Genomic DNA, 27,311 nt, shown 5'->3' with positions numbered 1-27,311 from the left:
CAGAGGTCAGATGGACTGGCTGTTAATTTTCCCCCCTCCCCACTGCTGTCAGCTTGTTCAAAGGGTTAATAAGCAATCTCCAAGACTCCTTGTTTATTCTCTCAGACGCCCTTGATGAACTGAACCTTCTTTAGGCAACAAATACATATTTATAAGATTTTGTTGAGTGAAGCGTTATTTCTGATCTCACCGTAGTTATTAGCATTTCTGCCACACATAATAATAATAATACACGTAATAAATCTTCAGTTTTTATATGGAATATGAAGCTGTAGCTGTAAGAACCTGCAGTCAAGGGTCTTCCCCCTCCTCATTTGACAGTCCTATTTGTCTTGCCTGGTCAAGCCTATTCAGTTGGCTCACAACTGCCAGATGTAAGTACAGTAGTGGTACAGTTTATTTATAGCCCTGATTCAAAGCTCATTCTTCTGCCTGGCTAGCAGTGCTTGCGTGTGGTACGGTGTTAATATAGCATCTCTTCTGTTTCACCCACGCCTTAGTACATCATCTTCTTATTCTCTTTATTCTTTTTTATCCACCTCTAAATAATATGCTCATCTGTACACATATACACTAAGTTATCGTCCCTGCCCTGTAAAACGCTGTCTTTTTGAGCTTTCCTTTTATATTTCCTATCAAATAATACTTTATAAACACATGATGTCAGGGACTCTGTAGGCCTTCACTTGACTTCCTCTTTCATCTGAACCAATGTGCGGGTTTAAATAACAGACAATGTATGTTCTCTCTCCACACAAAAGGCTGAATGTACAAACTGCAGCATGCCTGAAAACAGGAATAATGGAAATGTATACGTTTTCCCCCTATCTCTCTCCAGCATGGCTGTTTGAAACAAGGCTGATATGAAGTGTTCTTAACCTGCAGGACTCAAGGGGGTGAAACTCTGCTCTTGTAGAAGAGTAGCTCCTATGGCGCCATTTTGATGCTAATAACAATCACCTGCAGTTAGCATTCCATTGGCTGCCATTCATTTTGGTATAACTTTATACTTATAACTTTACATCTGAAACGTTGAAAGTTTCAACGTTTGTTCATTGTGTATTTCTAAAGAAACACAACAATGATTGAAAACACAGCACAAAGTAGTTTTTCCTCTTTATTCCTCTGGATAGAAACAAACATTGTTTTGTGGTGCTATTCTACACGAATCTGCGAGATCTCGTGGGTCCTCGAGACTTCCGCTGTCAGTCATGGCTGCAGACGTGCCGCAACAAACGCACGGCGGAGCATGGAGCCAACACGCAGCAGAGCCGATCCGCTGCCGTTCCGCATCCTGTGGAATTTGGGGGTCAGAATGATTGAGATTTCTCTTGGCACAGATACCAGAAGACTTACAACTTTCAGGCAGGTTGCTCATGTCACAGCTACGTCGTCAAGCTCAGTTGGAGGCAGTGCATTAACGCTCCGCACTCACCGGAAAACTGCTTCTTCACTGGTTTCCGTCCAGAGCAACTGGATGTGTTGGTCCATTTCTTTAACTGTCTATGTCAGGGCTTTCCAAAAGGGTGTGTGTGTGTGTGTGTGTGTGTGTGTGTGTGTGTGTGTGTGTGTGTGTGTGTGTGTGTGTGTGTGTGTGTGTGTGTGTGTGTGTGTGTGTGTGTGTGTGTGTGTGTGTGTGTGTGTGTGTGTGTGTGTGTGTGTGTGTGTGTGTGTGTGTGTGTGTGTGTGTGTGTGTGTGTGTGTGTGTGTGTGTGTGTGTGTGTGTGTGTGTTCTCCTGCAGTGCCTAAACATGACGGCTTTAGTTCAAAGTTTCATTAACTCAGCCAGTATGCCACGCTATGTAGAGCGAGGGAGAAAAGACACAGTGAAAGAGAGGACAAAGAATATGCAACGAGGGGAAAATAGAGACAGAGTTTAAAATATAGTACACGCACCTGAACTCAGCCAGAGGGGCCCTTTTCTTGCAGCTGAGGCGGTAGTTGTAGCACACGCACCTCGCCCACGCTGCTCAAACTCCCAACAAGCAGGGCCCCGTTCCACACCAGTGGCTAAAAAGACGGGAAGCGCAGCTGACACTTGTGCCGAGGAGAGGAAGAGCAAACGCAGCCAGCTCCCCCTCCTCTCTCCTCCCATTCCAAGTGCTGCTGCTACTTTTATAGTCCAGACTCCTTCTCCAAGGCATTTAACATTTCATAGCAGTAATGCATGGCCCTCTCCTGGGCTTGCAATCACATCACTGGTTTATTCATCAAACCGGACCAACTTATCTTAAAGAACATAGTCTGGTTTGAGGCGAGAGAGAGAGAGAGATAGAGAGAGAGAGAGATAAGGTATGGGTTAAGGCTGAACAATTAATCACATTTGCAATAATATAGCAATACGTCAAAATGCGATTTCCAAAGGCTGCGATTTGGTCCCGTGACTCACGAGAGCAAATCAGTCTGCACTGCGCAGAGAAAGCATCAACTTGGCACAAGCTGTACTTTGAGCAGATTTCTGTCAACCAAACAACTCTGAGTTAAAATGAAGGGTTTAATTCAGCTTTGAGTCCATACATGCAGTTAATGGATAACGGAAGGCTCGGTTAGCAACGATTAGCTCTGATTAGTGGTTAGCTCCAGTTAGCTAGCTCTGTTATAAAGATATGGAGCGGAGGAGACTGCCGCGGAGAGGGGTAACAGCCAGACTCTGATAAATGATGTAAATAATACAAAGTGTGGGGAAAACCACATATTGTTTAATCTATAAAATCTTGTGTTGTTCATACTATACAATGATTTATTGCTTGTCTTTTTTGAATAACACAGAAGACAAAGATCTTAAAAAATAATCACATGTCAAATCACAGTCGCAATATTGGTGGCAAAAAATTGCAATTCAATTATTTTCCAAAATGGTTCAGTCCTAGTTTGGGTGCTGTTTGTTATTCTATCTTAAATGGCAAGTTATGGCTGCTGGGGACACAGACGCCAATGCTTTGCAATGGTTTAGTAAGAGGGGTAGACAATGTGAGATCATCTCGGTTGTGTTTAAAAACATTTATAACAAGACTTTAGTTTTTAGCCCCTCTATTCTGAATTGCAATGTATTCCATCATCTGCTCCATCACTTTCTCACTCTGTCTCCCTCTTTTTCTACTTTTTTCATCCTTTAAATTACCGCTCCCTTTTTTCTCTTCTTGTCCTCCGCATTGTTTTTCCTCCCTGCCTCGTCTGTCAGGAGGAGTAAGGGGAACTTGTGTTTTCTGATTAAGTTAGCGGGGAAGTGTAGAGCACAACACTCTAATATCTACCCAGATGCCCATTAGTCCAGCAGCTTGGCCCAACTGATGGGAACACAGATCAGAGGGCAGACAGTACAAGTCCCCACTGGCCCTGCCTGATAAAACATCCTGTTTCAACAGCAACGTCGGAATGGAGTCATTTGGTTGTGACGAAGCCACGAAAAGGCTGTTCCAAGGGGGTAGGAAATTATTTTGTGTGCAGATTGTTAGGTTTACAGAATGGCTGACATAATGTACCCATCCTAAACAAGGCATGACCCTCAAAAACAGACTGCTACTGCAAAATACTTTACTTTAGCAATGTTTCAATGTCCATCCCAGTGTATCCTCTGTTATTGTGAGGGTTTCAAGTGTTGTATAAAGTGTCTAGTGCCTATTCTTCTTCCAATTCCTCAAATGTTGATGTTTTTGTAGAATTTGGTGTGCTTTCTCGTGACAGCAGAAAGAGGAGAGGGCAGGAAGCGTTGGTTTGAGAGAAAGTGGAGGCAAAGATCAGTGGGAGTTGGCAGGGTGAAAGGAAGTCAGCTGGGACCCCCTGAGCTTAGTGATTCACCACCAGATGGAGAAAAAAAAGCTCACTACTTAAAGACACAAACAAGCTAACATGTACATACAGATGTGCACTTACATACAGACACAGGTTGCGTTTTGGTGATGTCGGGACACATCACTGTCAGAGCTTTGTCTCTGTCTTTCTTGGAAAGAGAGGACAAGCTTAAAGTAATTCACTGTAATTGGTTTATTTCTTTGCTTTGTGTCTTCCTCAATGTGTGTCAGTGTATTGTCAACTTATAGTCTCTTGTGTTGAAGTATGGGTGGCATGTTTTTTGACCGAAAGAAAACTCTGTTGAAGTTTCATGCATCTATAGACGGCAGCAACATTTATTTTTAGACATTTTCTCTGATACATTTCCTGCTGTCGAAATCCTGAAGCCATTCCACCATATTTACAAGTACCATCTGGATTATAGACCATGAATCATTTGTCTGTGCTAAAATGTTGTCAGTCAATTTTCTGCTATATTGTTCCATTATTGTTGAGTTTTGCTTGTCATAACCATGAGAAAAACGTGATGGGTGACGTTCTTGCTGAAAGGTTTTGATGACAACAAGCTAAACTGAAAGGAATCAAAATACATTTGCTTAGCGGGCTGAATTTTTTTTTTTTAATGTTGTGTAACAGGAGACCCAGAGGCACGTTTTCTGTGGGTACACAACGTGCTTATGGACAACCACACTGAGCCTCGCTCACGTGAAAAAATTGTATTTGTGATGATCTTTAAATACAGAAGTTGTTATTGGTCCTTTGCGTAAAAAGTCATGCATGTAACTGAAGTTCCCCTGAGAAACACTTTTGATACCTTTCTGTTTTCAGTGTACTGAAGTCACGTTTGACACACAAATAAGGCTTGAGAAAGTTGCGACCATTTTGATCACCATCCTGTTAAGTGCTAGCTAGACCAACATGTATTGATTTGACATCATGGGTGCTGTACTGTATGCAGTTCTTACCACTATGATTTGCTGCCTGGAGGCAATGGGCCCGGTGTCCAAACTTACATCACCCATCCTTTCCCAGGCTCAATCGGCCAGACTAGTTTTATACTGTATTAGATAACCTCTTCCAACCTCTGCACTTTCAGTGCATGGTTTGGTCAGATAAACTGTACAGAAAGAAGTGCTTGAATCTTTACTTTGCTCTTCCCTGAGACCAGCCTTAGTGACACTAATAAACACTGAAGGAGGCTAGGAAACACAAATACTCAGTGAACCAGAAACGGAGTTTGTGTGCTGTGTAAGCAGTCTATGTGCATCATCTAATTGTGTAACGTTCATGAACTGAATCACATTAACATAGCAAATGGGATGAATTTATGCACATATAATTCATATTAAATATACATACACATTCTCAGACCGTCTGAAGTATCCTCAGACTTTGAATTTATACATATTATATTTATATAATTTACGCATACAATGTGGTGGCATTCCATACTGTAACTGGCTGTCCATTTAATGCGTTGGCTAAAGTGTAGTAAATTGTATGAAGTGTTGTTGAAACAATTATTTCACTGTAATTTCTGCAGCGCTAAAACAGTAATGCTTGCTTTAGCAATCTATTGTACCTGATGGACAGTTGTGAGCATCTATTTTGTTTCTTTAAGTTAGGTTGCATCGTTTATTAGACACCCATCACTAAAGCATCGTCCAGCATGAGAAACAAAATGAATGGTCTCTATGATGGACTATCATACTCCATGGGTTCCTCTTGGCTCTAAACCTGTGTTACCATTTGACCAGAATGTCAGCAGTAGTCCTAGAGATGGACTGGTAGTTAACCCCTGAAGACCAGTACACTTCTCTGTGTGTGACTAATGTTGTTTCTCAGCAGCTAACCACAGTATCAGCATTTTTCAGCGTTTGCCCTGCAACAACAAAAAGAGTCACAGGCATCACAAATGTCATAACATATTGTATTGTTAAGACACGCTGCCCGGCACTGCTGAAAATGAAGCCTGGCGGGTTTGGATGAAAAACTTTAAACAACGTAATTTTACTTGTGTCTTCATATTTCACTAATGTGCTCAGTTATTGGACAGAAAATAGACCGAGGCCTTTGGCTGACCAACTGTACCACTGATTTTTACTTCAGAGGAACGACCTCACACATCCTGTATTCTTTGTGAAGTTATGTCTTTGCGGTTTGTGATTTGAAATATTGATGCAGGTAAATCTGATAAAAATTGTTACTTTGGGTGGTATTCAGTTTAATTTGCATGCACACTAAGGCAGTTTATTAATCCATGACATGTGTGCCCTTATGTTTGTGTGTGAGAATGCGTTGGTGTGTCATGCATCTCCCGAAATTGCAGTGCTTCTGAGCGTTTAAAACCTTTCTAGTTATTTCCAGCGAGCTCAGCGACCTGTGTTGAGTGTGTGACACACACACACTCAACACAGATTTATGAGGAATTGGTTGGTTTCAAAATATATGAAACTTCTGCTACCATGGAGACAATGGCATTCAGTGATTTCACTCTCATTCATTCTCAAACACATTGTCCCTCTACCCCTCATCAGTCAGCCACTTTGTTCTCACTCACTCACACACACACACACACACAAGAAGAAACCCATCAGTGCACGCCATGTCAGACAAACATAGTTACACACACTTAACACATGTACACCCACATTTTCAGATGTGGACCAGTTCAAATCTGCAAATATTGTCACGTGAAAACCTTTCTCCCAAACACCGGTGATACAGTTAACCCCTTCAACAGGTTCTCTGTTGCCATGGCAACGGGCTGCAGGCTGATCGAGCGGGACGTGAGTAAAAAAAAACTATTTCCTTGGCGACCAGTGGAGACGTGCAGAAACATCAAATAGTTTGCGTGTGCGTAGAAAGTGAATGACCTGATGTGTGTTTATGTGAGAACGTCTAGATCTCATAATTGCATTTTGCCACCCAGCTCTGTATTTCATCATTCCCACCAATAATGCAACAGACTGTAAGCATGAGGGCGGGATTGCGCCTCCGTGATTGACATTACACTCTTTGTTCTGTGAAAGCAATTGAGTCACTCTCGCACATAGAAACGTACACATTCACACAAAAAAGGCATAGTTCCCCGCTATGACTGCAGCCCTAATTATCTACCAGCGGTTTGTAGCTGTGTGCTAAAAGAGAACCGTCTCATGCTCATTCTGCATCTCCTTGGATGAGCTGATGCAAGTAAAGTCAGAGAAACAGAGAGAGAGAGAGAGTCATGAGCCAGTTCCCTCTGCATTCTTCTCTCCCATGAATCTGCCCACGCGCTGCCTTCCACCCACTTCATCGCAGTAGTGATGGAACTTTTCTACCCCCTCCCTTGCTTGTTTTCTCGCTCTCTGCTTCTTTTTTCCCTCCCATTCACACGTCCTCTCCCCTTTTCTATCTGTCACGCTTCCTTCCGCAATTTGTGTCTCCGTTTCTTGCACACTCTTCATTTGTCATTCCTGAACTTTACCTTCTTCCTGCCATTTCTTTGCTTTATTTCTGTCCTTCCATCCCACCCTTGCAGTGTCTTTTTTTTTAGATTTACAAAAAGTGTGCGTGTGCGTGCGTATATGAGCAATATTGCCTCCACTACAACAAAAATCTAGAGACCACATATAAGGTTTTAAGAGTTTTCAATGTTGTCAAAGAGTCTAGTAAAGCATCAATAAGTGAAGTTGGTTTGAGGTTAGAAGGAAAGATCGCACAGCAGATTCAATTCAGGTGCAATGACCGTGCCAGTGAAAGAGTGATACAGTTAGTTAAACTGTGATTGCAGAAGCTCAAATAAGAGTTATTTGTCTGGGCATATTGCTCTAAAATCTAGTCTACTTTATACATATTTCTACAACACTAAGCTTAAGATTCAATCCAATACAATTCCTGTATTATTCAACAGATTCATTCTGCCATCAGAGTTACAGCATCCTATCCAGGGGCAGGGGAATGAGAGGGGTACGGTTTTATCCGATCACAGCCAGTGGAGGTGCCTCATCAAAGACCTTCTGGCCTGGCCTTCTCCCGTGGGGCATTGCCGTCCTCCAGGAGAAACATCAAATGCATGAAAGAAAAACCTCCAGAGTCACATTCCTTTGCCTCCTTCCCTGCAGTCCGCATTTATCGTCACACCTGACTGGCAGTTATTTCTTATGATGCTTTGTGCTGAGGCTTACTGAAAATGCCACTGCTACTTTTGGTTTTCTTTGGTTTGATCTGCTTTTCAAGCTGCTTTTAGATACAAAAATATATCTAAATGTATTGCTCTAAGTTTTACATTTGATCGGATCAGTAAGCAGGACTTTATTCTCCTCAGCAGGTTTACCGGTTTGATGTCAGGAATCATCACGAAGAAAATCATTCTTTGGCTCCGTTTTTAAGCGTTTTTTTTGAGCAGTGCAGATTTATTTTACACGCCAAGGGCTGAAGGGGAAAAAAAATAACCATATGTTCTTCATCTCAACCACGCAGTAAATTCAAGCAGACCTCTTGCATGCTCCAAAGAACAACATCTTCTACCATATTCTCACCTGCAGTGTGCTTTGCCACTGCCTGCTGTAGCAGACAATATTCACAAGAAGGGGGGGGGGGAGCAGAAATGCAGCCATCTTGGAGGCAGTGGTGCATGCCAGCGTCTGCCTGATGAGTTCACAGAGGAAGTAGTTCATCTTCTTCCACTGCTATTTTATTCATTACTGCCTGTCGGAGTGGGGAACAGACACATACACTGAATACAGTGTAGGCACGCATACACACAGGCAATCAGGTGTGCAGGAAGCACACTCATTCTTATGTGGCGCTGTTTCCCTCTTATCTGTTCTCTTGTTTTATTGTTAATAATTTATGTCTCATAATGGTTATTTTTGTTTATCTATTCTACTCTTTATACCTACTATCTGTGAGCATGTCACTTAGGCTCATTGCAGTTGCCTAAGGCTTTTAAACACATCTTTCTAAAGTAGCTCTGAAGCCTTCTGAGGAACAAATGGAGATATAAGAACCCTGGCTGCTTGTGGTGGTACACTTATGCTTTGTGTTTGTCTTTTGTTTCGTCAATTTGAGACGAACTGCTTTGGCCTAGTTGTGGTGGGGGGCAATTAGGAGTGAATCCTTAGGCAGTTGCTGTTGAGGATTTCCGGATTTTCTCACTTGAGTAAACTGTAGCACATTTCAAATACACAAATCTAGCCTACACAAACTGAAACACAGTGAAATGCAGCAAGCACAAAGGGCATCAGAGTACCGCGCTCAGGCCTTGAGGGCGTAGTTATTTTAATATTTCTTTTTATTCTTTGAATGACACGTTGCGTGTGAGAGGCTGTTGGTTAGCTGGGAACGAAAAGAAGCCATTGGGCATTGTAGAGCCAAGAGAGAGGGTAAGGCGGAGAGAGAGTGTGGGGTTTTGTAACTGCCTGGTAGCCAATGCTAACCAGAGCTCAACAACACTCATTAAGCTCAGTTGCCTGTGTTGTAAAAGTTTGGGAGATTCAAACTGAAGAAGACTCCTATCCCTCCCCTGCAGGCCAAAACAACCCCTGAATTAGACTATATCTCCCTGGATTTTTCCTGAGATGGGAATAAGTTTGGATTTGTCTTCACTATTGTCTGGCTTGAGGAGCCATAAGACTGGTCTATGGCCAGGGGGTGATGCTCTACAGTTTACTGTGTTGTAATGTGGAAGAAGTCAAATAAAATCTTACCCTTCTTATTATTATGGAAATAGCTTTGATAAAGCTACTTGATCCCAACCCTCTGAGATCTAGACCTGGATGATACCACTCAAAGGCAATTGGACTTGTTGTGTAGTCTCTGAGGATGCTTTGCCTCTCATCTGAGAAGCCTCTTTAATATAGTAGTTTTTTTGGCATTGCATGATTCACATTATAGCTTCACATTATAAAGTTTGAAATAAAGAATACTCTGCTACACTTGTTTAAAACTTATTCTCCCGGCAATGAAACACAGATGGGATTTGTAGATTTAAAGGACATTACTCACTTTCTTTTTGTCATATGCTGCTTACCATGTTGCCATTGTTGCTCCAGTTTAACTTCAAATTATTATCACATTGCATTTAACGGCACACTGTACAGGGGGCTTTACATTTGAATTAGTTCATCTGTCATCCAACTGATACCAATCTCTTCCTGAGCCTTCAAAATTACTTTTAATTTAACTTGCATAAGATTGTATTAGTTCAGATGCCGGTGTGTGACATCTGTATGAAACTCAAACTAAATTGTTAACATTGTGTCTTGCTACATGTCAAAGAAAAGTGTCTTTGACATGTAGCAAGACACAAAGTGAATCAACACTTCAACAAGTATCTTTGACATGTACGCATATGGGTATGCAGATAAATACCCATATAATTTATATACACTACCGGTCAAACGTTTGGGGTCACTCACAAATTTCCATTGGACTCCATTATAGACAGAATCCCAGCTGAGATCAGTTGCATTGTTTTATTTAACCAGGGCAGCAGTTTCCAGATTACATTATGTGCTTACATAATTGCAAAAGGGTTGTTTAATGTTTTCTTAGTTAGTTTTTTAAAATAATATCAAATTAGTAAACAAAATGAGCATTTGGAACATTGGATGAATGGTTGCTGATAATGGGAAATGTAGATTTTGCATTAAAGATCAGCCACCCACCCAGATCAGCTGGTATTCTGTCTATAATGGAGTGAAATGGAAATTTGTAAGTGACCCCAAACCTTTGACTGGTAGTGTAGTTCCCAGCCTCCTGTGGACGGGTTTTGGACCGGAGTCCGCCAGTTGGTGATCCCTGATCTACACTATTAGTGGCAAATAGGATGTGTGCGGTGGAGTGCCTGACATTAGTGGATTGTTCCTTGGTCCACAGAAGTCACCATGCTTCGCCATTAGGGACCATGTGCGTGTGCTCATCAGGAAAGAATAATATACATGTTTCTCACTTGCCCGCTTCGCCTCGCATATACTATACACACACACCTGCATCATTTTTGTCTCCCCAATATACAGTCTTGTATACTCATGGTTAAGAAACCAGTTGATTTATTTGTTGGGGTTTAATACTGACTGTATGGCTGTCTCTAAGGATAGCCTCTTATTGTCTCTTCTTATTGACAATGTTTGCGGTCATTATTATTTTTACATTTAGCCATTCCGACAGATATGTATCCCCAGAGGATAGCATTGAAATTAAGTTTTTTTACCTCACCAAAACATCCTTAGAACTTTTTTATCCTAACTTGGTGGTTGTTTCTCCTGAATTTGGCAGATTTGAGATGTTCTGCTGTAGTTTAAAACAAGAAACTGATCAATATGTTTAGGGAAGCTCGCATCCTGAGTGCATGAGTCAGAGATGAATGGGTGTGGTGAGTATTTACTTCAGGCCTTGAGGTAGCTTTGATTTATTCAGTTTTGGTCAGGCCAGGCAAAATGTATCTTGCTCAGAAGACAAGATAAGTCTTCTCTGCTGCTGGATGTCAACCAGCACCATAAAATCTATAAGGATAATAAGGTAATAAATTATATTGCAGAAATTAGAATGGCTTTGGGGTAGGATTCTAACCTTTCAGATGACTGAAGAGATGCCAAACATCAAAGAGAATTATAAATAAACTGTATAAAATGATAAGCGATATGTAATGCTTATTCAGTTGTGCATATAGAGCTTTCTTATGTGGTTTTTCTTACTTGTAATTTAGAATGGGTACCTTGCTCTCTTTTGAATTATTCACACACACACACACACACACACACACACAGCAAATGCAGTCACAAAGTTGACTGTCACTTGTGGTCCCATGGGTGGCTCAGTGGTCAGAGATTGGGTTGTAACAGAGGAAGACTATTATTGTGATCTACTCAATTATTAATTTATGGATGAACTCAATACCCAGAGTGAAGAACAGAACTTTGGTTTGACATTAAGCATTGCTGTCATATGCCCAAGCACAGGTAAAATGTCTATCTTTATTTTAACGTGACTCTCTCGTGAATTGAAAGAGCAAAGGCTTTCACAGGCAACGGAACAAGTATTTTAAGTAGTTTTTAATGTCATTGATTTCGTTCTTGGACACAGTACAAAGAAGACATCTAATTTTTGATGAATTACATTTTAAGTCTTGAAAATATGAAAAGATACCACACCACAGTTCTTATTAAGGACCTTCTGAACGTCAGTCGTAACATTTTTACTCAGTGTAAAGGTACTTTCTCTTGATAGCTCATCCATTGTCCGTAGGCATGCCTGCCCTTATCTCACCTTATTGTTCACTTTGTTCCTCCCTCATTCGCCTAATCCGACAGTTGAGTGTGTCTTTGTAGATGACATCGCCAGCCACCTTTTGCTGGTGAGAACCAAAACGAACCGCTTGCTTTTATTTGAACCAAACTTGAACCAAACAGAACTCCCCTCAACCTGATCAACACATATTGCTGCACTATAACCTCATGAACCTTTTCTAAAAAAAATAAGACGCAGTTGTGAATGCAACTGGCAGAGAAGTCTTTTTTTTTAATGTTGTGTTTACATACAGTACCAGCAGAACCACCTTTTTGATGGGATTAGAATCACTAAAGATGTGCTTTAGCTAGCCTGGGAAGCTGCTAGCAAGGAGACTGTGCAGGGATTTATGCATTTTTGATGCAGCGTGGGGTGGAGTGGAACTCTAAAAAGGCTGCATGACCTACTTAGAGAGCCGTGGAATTCAGACGACTCGTCATGCCACAAAAAGAGAAAAATCTTTCTCTCACTCCGTATGTGTGTGTCAGAGAGATGTATGCAAAGGGTGCTCTTTCACATGTTCTTTTCTGCCTGCTGGTGTTTGTGTGTGCATCACAAGACACACACACACACACACACACACACACACACACACACACACACACACTACATTCAATTTTCTTTATTTTGCTCTTTACTTTGTCAGAATCAGCTTTATTTGCCAGGTATGAGGACACATAGGAGGAATCTTTCTTTGGAGCATCGTTGCTCACCGTTGTGTGTGTGTGTGTGTGTGTGATCAATGGGCTGCATCTTATTTTAAGACTTTCCATCTGTTTGATTTCAAAAGCTTCTGTAATGAAGAGTCTTCTGACATCTTGCAACTCTTCTGTCCCACAATCCACTGATCTCTCTCTCTCTCTCACACACACACACTCACACACACACACACACACACACACAAAAACAGGGGACTAACAACGGCTTCTCCCTCTCTCCCCAGCTGAGAATAATGCAATTTTCTTTGCAACATGGCCTTGTACACAAATTAATTTTCCTTTGCAGTCTAGCCCCTTCTCTCCCTCCTCTCTCCATCACCTCCCCTCTCACTCTTTCTTGGTAGCTATGGCAACACAGTATTGTACGTCAGCTTCTCAAACGAGACTGTATTCAGTGGTCCAATTGCTCAGGCTGTTACCGTCACCCAGGGAAAGAAACTCTTTCTTGTTGCTCCTATGTCTTTCCAATCACCTCAATACAGGCCAGTCAATAAGCGATTCATTAGAAACGACAAGCACTCACAGTCAATGCCCTCAACTGGAGTGTTTATTTGGCCTGGAAATGAGCTATTGTGAGACAAGAGTCGACCACCTGGTCAGATCGTGTGTGTGTGTGTGTGTGTGTGTGTGTGTGTGTGTGTGTGTGTGTGTTTGCGTGCGTGCGTGCGTGCGTGCGTGCGTGCGTGCGTGCGTGCGTGCGTGTGTGTGTGTGTGTGTGTGTGGTGATTGATGATTGATGATTGTTTGTGGACACTGTTGGCATGGCCCCCAGCCTGGTTAAATATACGCTGGTTGATGAATCCCAGGGTGCATGGTGTTTGTGTGTGTTCCTGCATGTGTGCTGGTGGTAGTGGACCTCCCAGTTGATGAGAATCACTGCTGGTCCAAAACAGGCATACATCAGAGTAACCATTGGACCTCTAAAAATCGTTTTTGTGTTTTGTCAGTTGATGGTCAGTATTGTAGCTTTTTCTCCCTGTTAGAAATGTATTCAGTAATAGTACGATTCATCCTGAAATGTACACATTTCACTCTATTTTCACTTTACCTGGATGTCACTATCCATTTACCTACAAGAGCTGCTCTGCAATCCTCTGTGCTCTCCTGTCCCTGATTATTTAATCCATTTTCAGCTCATGTTAATGATTGATAAGCCCATTAGCTTGCCATGTTATGTCAGGCCACTCTTTTGAAGCATCCTTTGAAATACAGTATATGATTGGGTGATTAATTGAGAAATTAATGGGTTTGAGCAGAAAACGGAAATGATAACATCCAGACGAGATGTGGTAATGATGCAATGCTTACAACCATGACCCATAATAACTTCAAACCTCCTGGAGGAAAGAGAGCGCGGGAGACTAAGTCGGGGTTCCTGGTAGGCAGCGTTCTTCTGTAACAAGATTGATGTGCGTGGACAGAAGATTCCCTAGGCTGCAGAGAGGGACAGCCTGAACTGGGCTCTGCTCTATCCATCTTAGCGCACACACACTTATTTACTTGTGTGAATTTAAGACAGGTGCTTCAATCCTCTCTGCCTTTTCATAAAAGATGTCCCCTCATTTCTAGAAGGATGAGTAATCTGTCAGTGTTTGTCCTTTCAGACCAGCAATATTTGCCTTTTTCCACTCTCTAAATGGCCATTATTTGATAACCAATAATAGAAAAGACTACTGGCAACGTCCCCAGCACACACTAGCACAGACGTGACTTGTGTGATGATTTTTTGTGGGGGGGGGGAGTGCCCTTCCAAAAAACAATGTCAAACTGAATCTGAAATAAACTTCCATTATCTGTTATATATTAGAAATTAATGAAAAACATTACACCAAGTTACCATCAGTTGATGTCCCCGTAAAACAAAGTATGTGTGTGGTTAAGTGTGTCTCCTCCTGCTTTCCTCCTATCATTTACCCATGACCATGATCCTTCTTCAACCTTCAGGGAATTGAGTTTACTGTACAGTACATTGCAAAAGCTGATTTTGAACCATAGAGATTACTACTCAACCTGTAAAAACAGCTCTATTATGTCTTCTGTAGCTCTCAAGGAGCTTTTTCAAGTCTGAGAAAATCACCTCAAGATGGTTATCTTGGCTTAGGCAAAAGCAAACCTGTGCTGGGCTAATTTAGTAAACCATCAAGTTGCATCGTGGGAATTTATAGGATCCAGCTATTATGGAGTTTAACCCATAGTAGAGATTAAAAGGAAAGATATCTTGGTCACTATAACTTTAAATTTGACCATCCTTTGTTAAATCTGTCGTGTGTGTGAGAGAGAGAGAGAGCGAGTTGAATGTCAGTATTATTTAGACTTTATTTTTTTATTTACTGTACGCTTGCTCATGTCAAATAGTTTCATAGGAACAAGCCACTCACTTTACATAGGTAAATATAAAATATTAATAATTGTACATATAAGATTTGCTTGCTGGCTGGAAGTTAGATGAAAAGATTGATACTACTTTCATGTCAGTTCTTCATATCTATCTATACTCACACACCCCAAGCTCCTGAACTTCAAAAAGAATTCCTTGCCACTCAGCCTCCGCCCTATTGGGCAACTAAGACATTTTAGGCCGTCCCAGTCTTGTTTGTGTGTGTTTCAACTATAATATAAATGGGTTTTAATCTCTCTTTCCTCCTAACCTGTATATGACTGATGAACTCCGCTCTTGCAAACATTACATGAGGTAAACAGGCTCTATAGGGCATGTAAAAAGTGGAGGCCGGGACTTTAAACCGCGAAAAGCACAGGTCAGAGATGTCCAACAAGACTTGTATATTTATGCTGAAACAGTTTTCATAAAGATTAAAAGGTGAGAGAGGAAAGTTTTACACAGTTGTTGTCCATAAAACTTTTATCCCTAATTGATAAGAAACATACTAGGGACTTTCTGTGCTCCGTTCCTGTTTATAGGCTGCTTCAGTTGAGGAAAACGCAAACATAATCTAACAAGTGTCTTGAAGGGTAGCAATTTTTCATTGTGAGATCATTTGAGGTCAAACTTTTAGTGATAAAACGGGGGAAACATTCTGATGAATGCCTAGAGTCAAAATTAACACAGCACATTTTGTAGCAGCAGAGATAGTACTGGGACTCCACAAATCAGGAAGACTGAGGAAGAATGTCTAACAGACTCGCAAAAATGTCTCACTCTTTCTCTGCAGTAGCCCTGGACACTGACTTCTAACCCAGTGCTGCACTCATTTACTGCAGTACAATTAACCAAAAATCCTCTTTGTCCCACCTTTTTTTCTTTTTCCTGCCCCGCTTTACGGGATTCATCCATGGGAGAGAGTTGAGGACCTTTTGGGCCAAGAATCAGTTAAATTAATAATGTGCTCTCTTCTTCCCTCTTTCTTCTTCCCCCTCTCTGTCCACGCCGACCCTCTTCATTTACTAGTTAGCAAATACACTAGCTGGGGCACCTCTGCTGTTGCTAAGAACTTAATAAATAAATAATAATTTATTGGACCCTTGTGTTTATATTCTATTGGGCAGGTATGAAAACAACCTTCCCCTTCTCAGGCCAGAGTTATTCATAAAGGAAATCCAACTCCTCCCACTTTAAACAATGGATTTACATTGCATTATTTACTCCTCAGGGCAACGTGAATGCAAAAACTTTGTGTGTGTGTTTGTGTGTGTGTGTGTGTGTGTGTGTGTGTGTGTGTGTGTGTGTGTGTGTATATATATAATATAAAAATATGCAATCTTGACTATAAACATGAATGTCCGGATTTCATGGAGTTAATGAATGTTATGTTTATTTAAAAACATCAATAGTGGCTTATAAACACACAGATTAACACATTTTCTTCAGATCGCAAGTGGAAACAGAAAATAGCCCATAAACAGTCCAAGCAGAAATTCAGAACTTTGCCCACAATGAAACGTCATAATGAGTGAAGTGTCAAAATAGGAAATATCCAACATCTGTGTGTCCTGATAAACTGACAGCTACAGTTCTCATTTAATATCCTAATTTTGCACTTCTGGTTAGCGTTTAAGAAAATGTCTGCTTCATGTCCGCTGCTTTACCGCCTTGCACAGCAGAACAGCTAGGACTTGTTCACCCACACCCCCCTGCTGCCTTTCTGATGTAATTACATGCATATGTGATACATTGCCACTGCTTCATCACTGCACCGTGTTAAAACCACGGATGAGCAAATATTCAACAATAATGCTCCATGTAGATTATTAGTTTTGATGGTCAAATATTCAAATTGTCGACTAAATCTCCGTAGACCTTTTTTCATGAAACCCATTTTGGCATTGGTGTAAATTATAAAATGAATGATAGATAATTTACATTTAACGGCTAAGACTTTAGGTTCCTGGCATTGTGCATGCTGGTTCACTGCATACTGGGAGGCTTTAATGGTGAGCCATCATTAATGCCATTAGTAACAGCTGTTCTTTCCTACTGTAAAAACTCAAAAGGAAGGCCTACTATCAGGTCACTAATGACAGCGATCCTTGCAAATCTTACTAGGAAACCAATTACACACCTATGCTAAAACCTGAATATAAAATCTGCCTGTTTTTTCCTAGATTGAGTGCCTCACTTTAGAGGACATTCTTCTCTCTTATCTGTCCACTGTCTCCTCAGGGGCCGATTGGTTCATTTCAGTGGGATTACACTGTGGTCTCTCCCACTCACTGGTTAGAGCAACATGTTCCAGCTGTTGTCAGGCCTTGTCAAAAGCACAACAACCTGTAATAGGCTTAACCCAGCGTCTGCTTCCTGCACAGCACAGATTGCTAAGAAAGGTGCAATGTGTTCCCCGTGATTTTAGTTCTAGTGGCCAATTTGAGCTTATCTCGGATTCGTGAGTGAGCCTGTGTGTGTGTGTGTGTGTGTGTGTGTGTTTGTTTATAGAGACAATGGATTGAGGAGCATTTGAAATAAATTCCTTGGCTGGCTCTCCCATCAGTAACATTCTCTAAACGGTAAGGGTTGTGTTGCAAACTCACTGCACTGAAATGTTAAGTGTGTGTGTGTGTGTGTGTGTGTGTGTGTGTGTGTGTGTGTGTGTGTGTGTGTGTGTGTGTGTGTGTGTGTGTGTGTGTGTGTGTGTGTGTGTGTGTGTGTGTGTGTGTGTGTGTGTGTGTGTGTGTGTGTGTGTGTGTGTGTGTGTGTGTGTGTGTGTGGGTGGTCACCACTGAAGAGGCTTCCAACGTGCCATCGTGGTTGTTCTGGTGGCCATCTGAGCTCTCCAGATAGCAAGGAAGAGATTGAGTGAAATAACAAGAGCCAGACTGCAGGGAGGAAGTGAGAGAGGGCGTGATGGAGGGCAAACAGCCATCAGCTTGAGCAACGTAGTCAGTTTGTCGCAGTGGATTTTAAAGGCCAGTCTTTCCCCAGACAAGTGGTGGGTTCCTCATTTTCCCTCTGGGTTGCAGGCATGCAGTGTGAAGGGAACAGAAAAAACAACTCTGTCTTGCTCTCAGTTTTACTTCATCCACTCTTCATCCACTCTCTCTCAATCAATGTGTACTCTCCTTGTATACTCCGGGGCCCGCTGTCTAAATGGTACCAAAAGGAGCCTTGATGCATACACAACTCAGCTTCCTCCTCTTCCTCACCTCTTCTTCCCTTCTCTCCTTTTTGCACTTTTCCCAAATATCTCACTTAAAGCTTTGGCTATTGCTTTTTACATTGGTTCTTTAAGTCTGTGAGTTACCCGCCAGCCGTGTCTTCCTGGTCATTTAGAAAGAGAGGGAAAGGCATTGTGGGTGATGTGTTACACCCCAGTGGACCTCTCAATTACCTATGGGCTCATTGGCGGGGAACAAATAGCTCTACCTTGTTGAAAGTTGTATGTCTCATTGTGTGAGGATGGTAGAAGGCAAGATGAGGCTGCCACTGCTGTGTGTGTGTGTGTGTGTGTGTGTGTGTGTGTGTGAGAGAAGTTGATCAGCAATGGGGAGTGTTTAACTTAATTGACAGATGAATGACACCAATGAACTCAAAGAAGCAGTCTTTATCAAATTGCTACAGATATACTATTTCAAATATATTACAGATATACTGTATATCATATTACAGATACCTTGCCTTTGCCCTGAAACAGTGAAATTTTACTGAACTGTTGCAGACTGATTTGTATCAGCCCCCGGGTTCTTCCTCCTCCAACAGTAGTCAGTATTGACAGCCATGACAGAGTTTAGAGGATTACTTTGGTTTATACATGGGGAAATAGATAATCTCCTTTTAGATCTGACCTATTGGCGGCACCCTGCTAACTCTATGGGGCTTTATAATGCCAAGCATATGTTTTAGCAATCACTGGATTGAGCCTTGCTCACATTTCCTCTCCTGGCTTAGAGATGTGGAAGTAATTCAATGAGGAATGCATCCAGGAAGCAGATGTAGCTGTCAGAGGAGACAGGCTTTTTGCATCTTCTGCACTGCTGCTGAATGGATGCTAAAAACATCAAGACATGATTTACAGTATGACACCAGGATGGATACATGGAAGGAGGCTTGACAGGGCTGTTTGTTTCTGTTGACAGTGCAAATACGTCATTTAAGTCCTTGTGGTGTGTTCAACTGACAGGGTTCACTCTTACAGACATTTGTAGCTCCAGATGTATTATATTATTTAACACTTTTTTTATAGTTTTCTATGGAAATTATGTAAAGTGATGCATTGTAGAAAACAAGAACGAAAAGGATTCTTTTCGCCAATTTTAAGTTTATTCACTTTCTGGAGTGTTTGGGTGTGTTTGTGTGAGTGTCTGGGTCGTCATCGTCCCTCTGACTTTGTTCAAGGGTTCCCTAGAAAAATATTCTCGCTATGCATGTATCCTTAGTCAAGCATTACAAGTTAAATCAACTGACTAAAGACTAAAACAAATACTCAAAAAGAAATTAAGCAGAGGGTGGACGTTGCATAGATTCTGTTAATTTAATGGAGAGAAGGAATGCTTTTGCTATCTTACACATTATGTTCACACTTACAGCTATAATATGTAAAACTATGGGTAAATGACAACCCATTATCTTAATAGATGAGGCGTCAACATATACACATCCCATCTTAACCTGTGAACACAGATTTTCTGTGGTGGGAAACTTGAGGATTTTTTCTCAGTAATTACCTATGCTGTTGGTCTTGTCATGAATAAATGCAGTGTGTGAAGAGCAGATTGCTTCTGACATCAGATCTGGCTCCCCCGCTCTTTCTGTTCTGTGCGTGTGCGTGTGAGTGTGTGTGTGGGCGTGTGTGTGTGTGTGAGAGAGAGATTGGGCCTCAGGTTGCTGATTTGGGTGCTGTAATTTGCCATTAGACGAGGGACAGGTGCAGCTGCCTCTGTTTGCCACGCTAACAAGGCATTTCATCATGGTTAGCTCCAGCCTATTGCTCTGATCAGCTCTTGTTCTTTTCACAATATCACACACATTATTTGTACATGCACACACACAGATGCACTCGCACGCATACAGTGCACACAAAGACACACCGGTGGTCTCTGCATATAGTGCTGGTTAAATGGAGGATTTGGGTTCAAAAAACCACTTTGCCTTGTAAGTGGACAGACTCTATTAATGCTATTTGTGGCTGACCCTATGTGGGAGGGCAGGTTCATTTGATTGTTTTAAGTCATTTTTTCTCTTAATGTAAAGCACTGTATTGTACTGTATCAACTCACAGGGGCTTAATTCCTAAAGCCCTACTGTTGAAAAAATTGGAACTCTACTAGCTGTTAAACCTGCAGTAAAGAGTACCTCAAACCTTTGCTGAAGATGTTGGATGTGTTTTTAGTCCTTTATAGGTGGCCTAAAGGTTAGAGAAGCGAGCTTGTGACCTGGAGGTCGTCAGTTCAATCCCCAGACAGATAAAGCTGGGTTGAGAATTGAAAGAGCAGTGCTTGACAGACTGTGGTTGTACTGGGACGCTTCCAGGTATGGATGTGTAACTGTGATTATGCTCAATCAGCTTACCTGGTTAAATAAAGGCTAAATAAAAAAAAAATTATGCTTTTTTTTTTAAATATATGGTTTTTCAAGATGTTAGAGAATTGTGATTTAAAAATATATAATGGATGCAAATTATCACATGAACATTAGATTACTTCACATTCCTGGGCAGCTGTTTCCTTAGATTTGGCCTAATTGAGTGCAGATTACTATTTATACTACTACTATTTATCAGTAGCAGAATAACAGTAGGCTAATGTCTTCATGTAAGGATAAATCAATAAGAATGAATCTCAGTAGCTTTGTGCAAAGGTCAGAGTGAAGGAAACGTAATAGAGACAATGGATTGAGGAGCATTTGAAATAAACTCCTTGGCTGGCTGTCCCATCAGTAACATTCTCTAAATGGCAAGGGTCGTGATGCAAACTCACTACACTGGAATGTGAAGCTGAGGAAGAGACATTTTGCCAAAATTAAAACCGTAATATAGCCTGAATAGTTTTTATCTACTGTGCATAGATATAAAGTATCTCTAAATCCGGAGAGTGAAATTAAACTCAAGTCAGATTCTAGTGTGTGTATGAATGGCCGGATGATATGCTGTGGTCACCCGAAGTAAATTTTCTGTTTATGGATCTTCAACTTTAGACTGACATCTTCATGTTCTTCTACCGTCATCTCTCACCCCACTAACTCTAACACACACAGACACACACACACACACACACCTTTCTTGGCCGTCTCCCAAGGCGGTCAAACAGATTACTTCGGGCGTTAACCCCATCGATCTGCTCCAAATGGCCACCAAATGCCAGGAATTAGATTTCAGACTGGGGAAGAGGGAAATAAAATGCTGTAGTATTTCTTGCTGCTCGACTTGGGAGTTAAGTGTTGCTGTGCCTGCCTCATTGTACCAGTTTTTTCTCAGAATTTCTTTTACTTTTTTTCAGGACAGTTTCTCTTTTATACCTTTTTTTTGGAGCATATTTCTTGGAGAAAATTGGGACGTAAGATACACACTGTGCCAAAACCTCTGTGACTGTTTGGGAAAATATGAAGGTCTCAGTGCGGTTGAAAAAAGGATATCAAGAAAAATAAATAACTTTGAGAGATTCATTTATTGCGCCTTCAATTCTTATAGATTCAAACTACAGTTGAGAAGAAATGGCCTTAGATCCGTTTTTGTTTTTTTCATAATTGCTGAACTGTGGGCAAATGTACAGGGCACAGTGCGCAGCTGCTGAGCATCCCAGAGAGCCAGTGAATAAAATGACTCCATTGTGGGGTTGTAATAGAGGACAGGTTTATAACGGGTTGATTTGGCTTTATTAGTGCTCACCTAATGTCAGCCTAATACCTTTTCACTCCAGTCTTTCTCTCCCTCTATCCTTTATTCAACGGCTTGTTTCTATCCCTCTCTCCATCACCATCCCCATGCTTCTTTACTCTTATTGTTATATATTAGATTGTGTAGCTTCTCTCTCCCATCTATCTTGCTTTTTTCTATCTGGCATTAAGCTTTCCTGTGTTTCCATAGCTGAAAAGTATTGATTAATGTCTGAGTGGTCGTGCTACCTAATGAGCTGCTAAATATAACCGTTGCTACACCCTCCTCTCTCATCTTGCGTACAAAGTGTATTCACACCGTTGGCATGACAACACACCGGTCAAGGCTCTGTGAGCAGTCACAACGGATACAGGTTTTGTGCATAATGTCTGTGCCTGGCAACGGGGAGGGGGGGGGTCCGTGCGGCACGCGTGGTCCGAGTTCTCCCTTTTTTTTTCTTGTTGACTTCCTTCCTCCGTAAAAAGCTAGCTTGGTTTTTACCTTACCTTTTTTAAGGCATTTGTCGGCCTTTATTTGACAGGACAGCATAGACTTGAAAGAGGAGAGAGAGGGGGGGGGAAGACATGCAGCACTGGGTCGCAGGTTGTAATTGAACCAGCAGCCGCTATGGCAAGGACCAAGCCTCAGTACATTGGGCGCACGCTCTACCAGATGGGCTAACAAGGCGCCCCGATTACATAAACAAAATGACATGTACAGCATTATAAAAGCTCAAATTAGATTAGTTAATCAATTGCTTAGTCGAGCAACAGCAAAATAACTGGAAATTATTTGGATAATCAATAAATTGTTTGTCATTTATTAAGCAATAATGCCCCACATTGATCCAAGTTCTTATTTTTAGAGATTTTTCTGCTTTTTTTGTCTTATGTCATTGTGAACTTTAATAATATTTGGGTTTTGGACTGTTTGAACAAATCAAGCTAACTACAGATTAGGCTTTAGGAAATTGCACTGCTAATTATTTTATGACTATTTTTACACACCAAATGATTAATTGATTAACCAAGAAGATAATCCGCGGAATAATCTGGAGTAAAAAATAATGGGTCGTTGCAGCTCTATCATGTACAGTATGTGATCTTTGGGTCTGTCTTGTTCCTAATCCCTTGGCTGCAAATGCTGTAAAACGGCTTGATTTGATACGGAGGGAGCTGAGAACATAACCATTCTTTACCACCTACACTACATTGTCACTCTGTACCAAATCAGCTTAAACTTGCGTATCACCAAGCTCTATTGTACTCACGTTGACAACTTTAGTTGCCCACACTTCTTATCTGTCGCATGGTGACCAGTTTAGAGTCAGAAATCTACCAACCCTTGTTGTTATGGCCAGCTGGAGAGAATTGAATGATAACAGTATGCAATTGGGATATTTTCTTTAATAGCCTGCTGTTTAATTCAGCTGTGTGGCCAGGATAAGGAATCCCCACTGTGTCTAATCACATCTTCTCCCTCTTATTTACTCAAGGCATATCTGCAATCTAGTCTTTTTTGATTGACATTACAGTACACATTGTACCCTACCAGCATGAATGTACATGCAAAGAGGAAAGCCTTGATTTTGCCAGTAATTGGTGTTCTACTTCAGAAAGACATTCACACAAAAAGAGTCTGATGACTCAAATTGTATGTTTAAATAAGACCGTGGAGGCGTGGGCGCAATGCAGGAAGATAGCAGTAGCAGCTCATAGTGTGGCTTGCAAGGTTGTCTCTGTCCTTGACAGAGGTGGTAAGTAACAAAGTACAAATACTTTGTTACCTTACTTGAGTAGATTTTTTTGGGGTATCTGTAATTCATTGGAATCATTATTTTACAGCCAACATTTTACTTTTTCAGAAAAGTTGCGCCCTCCGTATAGAGTGAATTTGATTGTGATTGGATGAGACGTATGAACATACTTTATACCACTCTAGCCCCCTATTGGTTAACTCGAGCAAAATGTCCCAACTAGGCACCAGCGAAGAAGTTGGTTGCCAGGGAGACCAGCCAACCCTTCTACATCCCTGGCAGTACCTGAAAGAATTTTTTGAAATGGTTGGACCCAAAAATAACCCCTTTCAAATATCCTGCAAGCTTTGCACACCCAAGTACCACAAGCTAGTCGTTTCCAAAACTCGCTGTCTAATTTAAAAATAATTTTCTCCCCCTTAAATTACTTTACTTTTACACTTTAAGTAGTTTTGAAACCAGTACTTCTAGACTTTTACTTGAGTAAAAAGCTTAAGTTGATACTTTGACTTCTACAAATGTCTTATTAAATCCTAGTATTTATACTTCTACTTGAATAATGAATATAAATTCTTTTGACACCTCTAATCCTTGACCTCAATTCAGGGCTCCGAGATGACCATCCGCTGCTCCAAAACAATGACCAATGTATTAACATGAAGAACCTTAGGGGCCCGATCTTGCACCCGGCGCAGCGCGGCGTAAACCCCGACGCAAGTGTCTTTGCTATTTTAAGACGGACGCAGTTAATTTCCCATCTTGCCGCCCACGTCGTTTACCGTGGTCTTACATGGAGGTGTGTTCAGGTGAACTCCTGTCATATTGCTATCTTGCGGCAGCAGAAAGTGATTACGCCATTGACCAACAAATACCTGGTCTAAAGTTAGTAACACAGCATTTCATTGTTATGTTAACAGTCTATTAGTGAGATGCGTCTAGGCTCATGCACATCGCATGCACACTATGCACACACAGAGAAGCACAGCAGCACACATATGCAAAAGATTACAAATAAAAATATGATGGTGAAATCATAATAGCGCTGTGCCAAGGTACAAATGACAATGATTGGTTTATTGCATGTTACGCCAAAAACCCATCTCTAAAATAAGTACAAGTCTTTTAAACCATGTGCCGGGCGCACGGACCCATTTTTCCGCTGTCAAACTAGCAAAAGTGGATTTGGATTCGCCCTAAACGCAGCTGCACCATGTGCTTTATGCCATGCGCCTAGATCGTTAAACTATGGCCCAAGATGTGTTGAGCCTGCAGCCATGATACTTGCCATTCTCCTAATAACGTTACCAACAGATCACAACTAACAGTCCTACTTGTGCGGTTAGGAGTCTCATTCCTCCACATTCAATTTTCAGTCTTTCAATCTGCGCCGTGCAGGCCCGACTGTACTGTTGTTCAGCAGAAAATCTCATTCAGTTGCCCGCTGATAAGTAACAAGGTCAAATAACTCCAGATCAGAGATTGTGTCAGAGGGCGCAAACACACACACCACGTGCTATTCAGTCAGTCAGCCCATCAGTCCGTCTATCCATCAGCCGCACACACACATCCTGAAGTGAGTGGCAATAATCAGGGTTATAAAAGGGTTTGTATCTTTACAAACTGGAAATCAGGGAATCCCAGCAAAACCAGTTAACCAGCTCATGTAGCAATCAATAGGAACCTACACTTTTTTTCCTTCTCTTTTTCTCATTTCTCTCTCGCTCTCTTTTCCTTTCGCACACAGTTTTTTCCTCTGGTTGCTATGGTGATGTGAAATGGCTGCATTCTGCAGCATTGGATCAGAACGGGGGCCCTCTCTCACTCTCCACACACACACACACACACACACACACACACACACACACACACACACACACACACACACACACACACACACACAGCTGCAATTACTGAATGTTAGTATGTGCCACAGCGTTTAGAGTGTAATAAATTAAATGTTAGTTAAATGTCACCTTGTTTTTCATAAACGGTATACATCACACTGTTTTTTTAGTGCATCCAATGCAGAATGTCAAAGTACAGTATAATGACCTTGTGAGCGTAGCAGTATTTATTGATTCATTGACTCACAGTTTAGAGTATCGAGTATTGCACTACTTCTTTGACTATTATCTCAAACTCAATTTATTCTCTTGACATAAACAAATAAATAATAATAATAAATAATAAATAATCTATAGTTTATCTATAACCTTATGTGTTGCAGAGGAGCACAAAGTCTGCTTTGGGCTTAAGATAAGATTAGTCAAAGTACATTCGGATTCTTCTCTTGCATCTTGAATATTTCTGAAAACCTTTACCTCCATTTCTATTTTCCCCTCTTGTACTCTTGTTCATGCCGAACCCTCATCTTAAATGTGATGTATTTTCTACTGAAAACTAACTAAAATATCCCTTCTCTCTTTTCCTCATGTCTCGTTGTTTACATCTTTTCTCCCCCCTCATACCCTCATCACAACTTCTCTTTGTGTCTGTAGTGTGACAACGCCAAGGGGCTGAGGGCCTTCTTTGATGCCATATGCTACGGTCCCAAACACCTGATGATCTTCGGCGGTGTCTGCCCCTCTGTGACCTCGATCATCGCAGAGTCCTTGGAAGGTTGGAATCTGGTGCAGGTAGGGTTTGTATTGTACATGTTATGTGAGGTTGCATGTAGTATATAGCCTATGTGTACAGTGTTTGTGAGTAATTGACATTACAAAAGAATCTTGGCCCCTTAGAATTTTAGTGTGCAGATAGGTCCTGGGATTTCAAAGGGGTCACTCCCAACTCATGGCTTTATGGCGCATGGTGTTTTTGACATTGGTATGATCTCATAAAAGTTTTACTAATCAGTCCAGTCAATGCTTATTACCTGCTAGACAGTCCTATACTAGATTTTATTATTCAATTATACTCGGGCTTGCTAAATAGAATTTGCTGCCATTAAATTAGTGGAGCTTAATGATTTATCACTGTAGGCGTTTAACACCACTCGGTCTTGCTTCTGGTAAACGTTTGACTTCCTAAGATATTGCTTACAGTTTCTTTGACTGTGTACTGTACCGCAGTACAAAAGAAGGGAAATGCCTCCTTCCAAAGAATACATTTCATATGCTGCAAACCCACAAAGGTTATCGGACACAGATAAGAAAGGAGTGAAGCTTGTGCTTGGAAGAGATAGCATAATACAAGAGGCTGCATTTTGAACTGAATGTCACATTACGTAGCACATTTCCTCCGCTTTCAATTACTGAGAATCTGCTGCTTTTAATGTTTCTTTCTGCTCGCTCGTCTTGTCAGGGTCACTCAAGAGTGAAAAGATCAGCAGGATGAGGGAATGTAAGGAGGAGGGACTTTTTGTTTCTGTGTTCACTTCCTTTGCCTGTAATGATCTTAGTCTAGAAAGAAGGGTTCAAGCCATAGTTGAACTTGAAGCGTGTGTGTGTGTGTGTGTGTGTGTGTGTGTGTGTGTGTGTGTGTGTGTGTGTGTGTGTGTGTGTGTGTGTG

At 41.3% G+C, this 27,311-nt stretch overlaps 1 protein-coding gene across 2 annotated transcripts in view; it reads left to right on the top strand.

Moving 5' to 3' along the window:
* The window catches only part of gabbr2 (gamma-aminobutyric acid (GABA) B receptor, 2), a 172,392-nt gene that overhangs the window by 27,374 nt on the left and 117,707 nt on the right, over positions 1 to 27,311 (top strand). For both annotated transcript variants that reach the window (XM_034892018.1, XM_034892017.1), the window contains one exon: positions 26,300 to 26,437. In XM_034892018.1, coding sequence (XP_034747909.1) covers positions 26,363 to 26,437 — 75 coding nt within the window. In that variant the 5' untranslated portion in view covers positions 26,300 to 26,362. The remainder of the gene's footprint in view (positions 1 to 26,299; positions 26,438 to 27,311) is intronic.

The sequence above is a fragment of the Etheostoma cragini genome, chromosome 14, assembly GCF_013103735.1.
Source record: "Etheostoma cragini isolate CJK2018 chromosome 14, CSU_Ecrag_1.0, whole genome shotgun sequence".
Classification (NCBI taxonomy): Eukaryota; Metazoa; Chordata; class Actinopteri; order Perciformes; family Percidae; genus Etheostoma; species Etheostoma cragini.
Note: the sequence above shows the minus strand (reverse complement) of the source record. Positions and strands in the feature narration are given on the sequence as shown.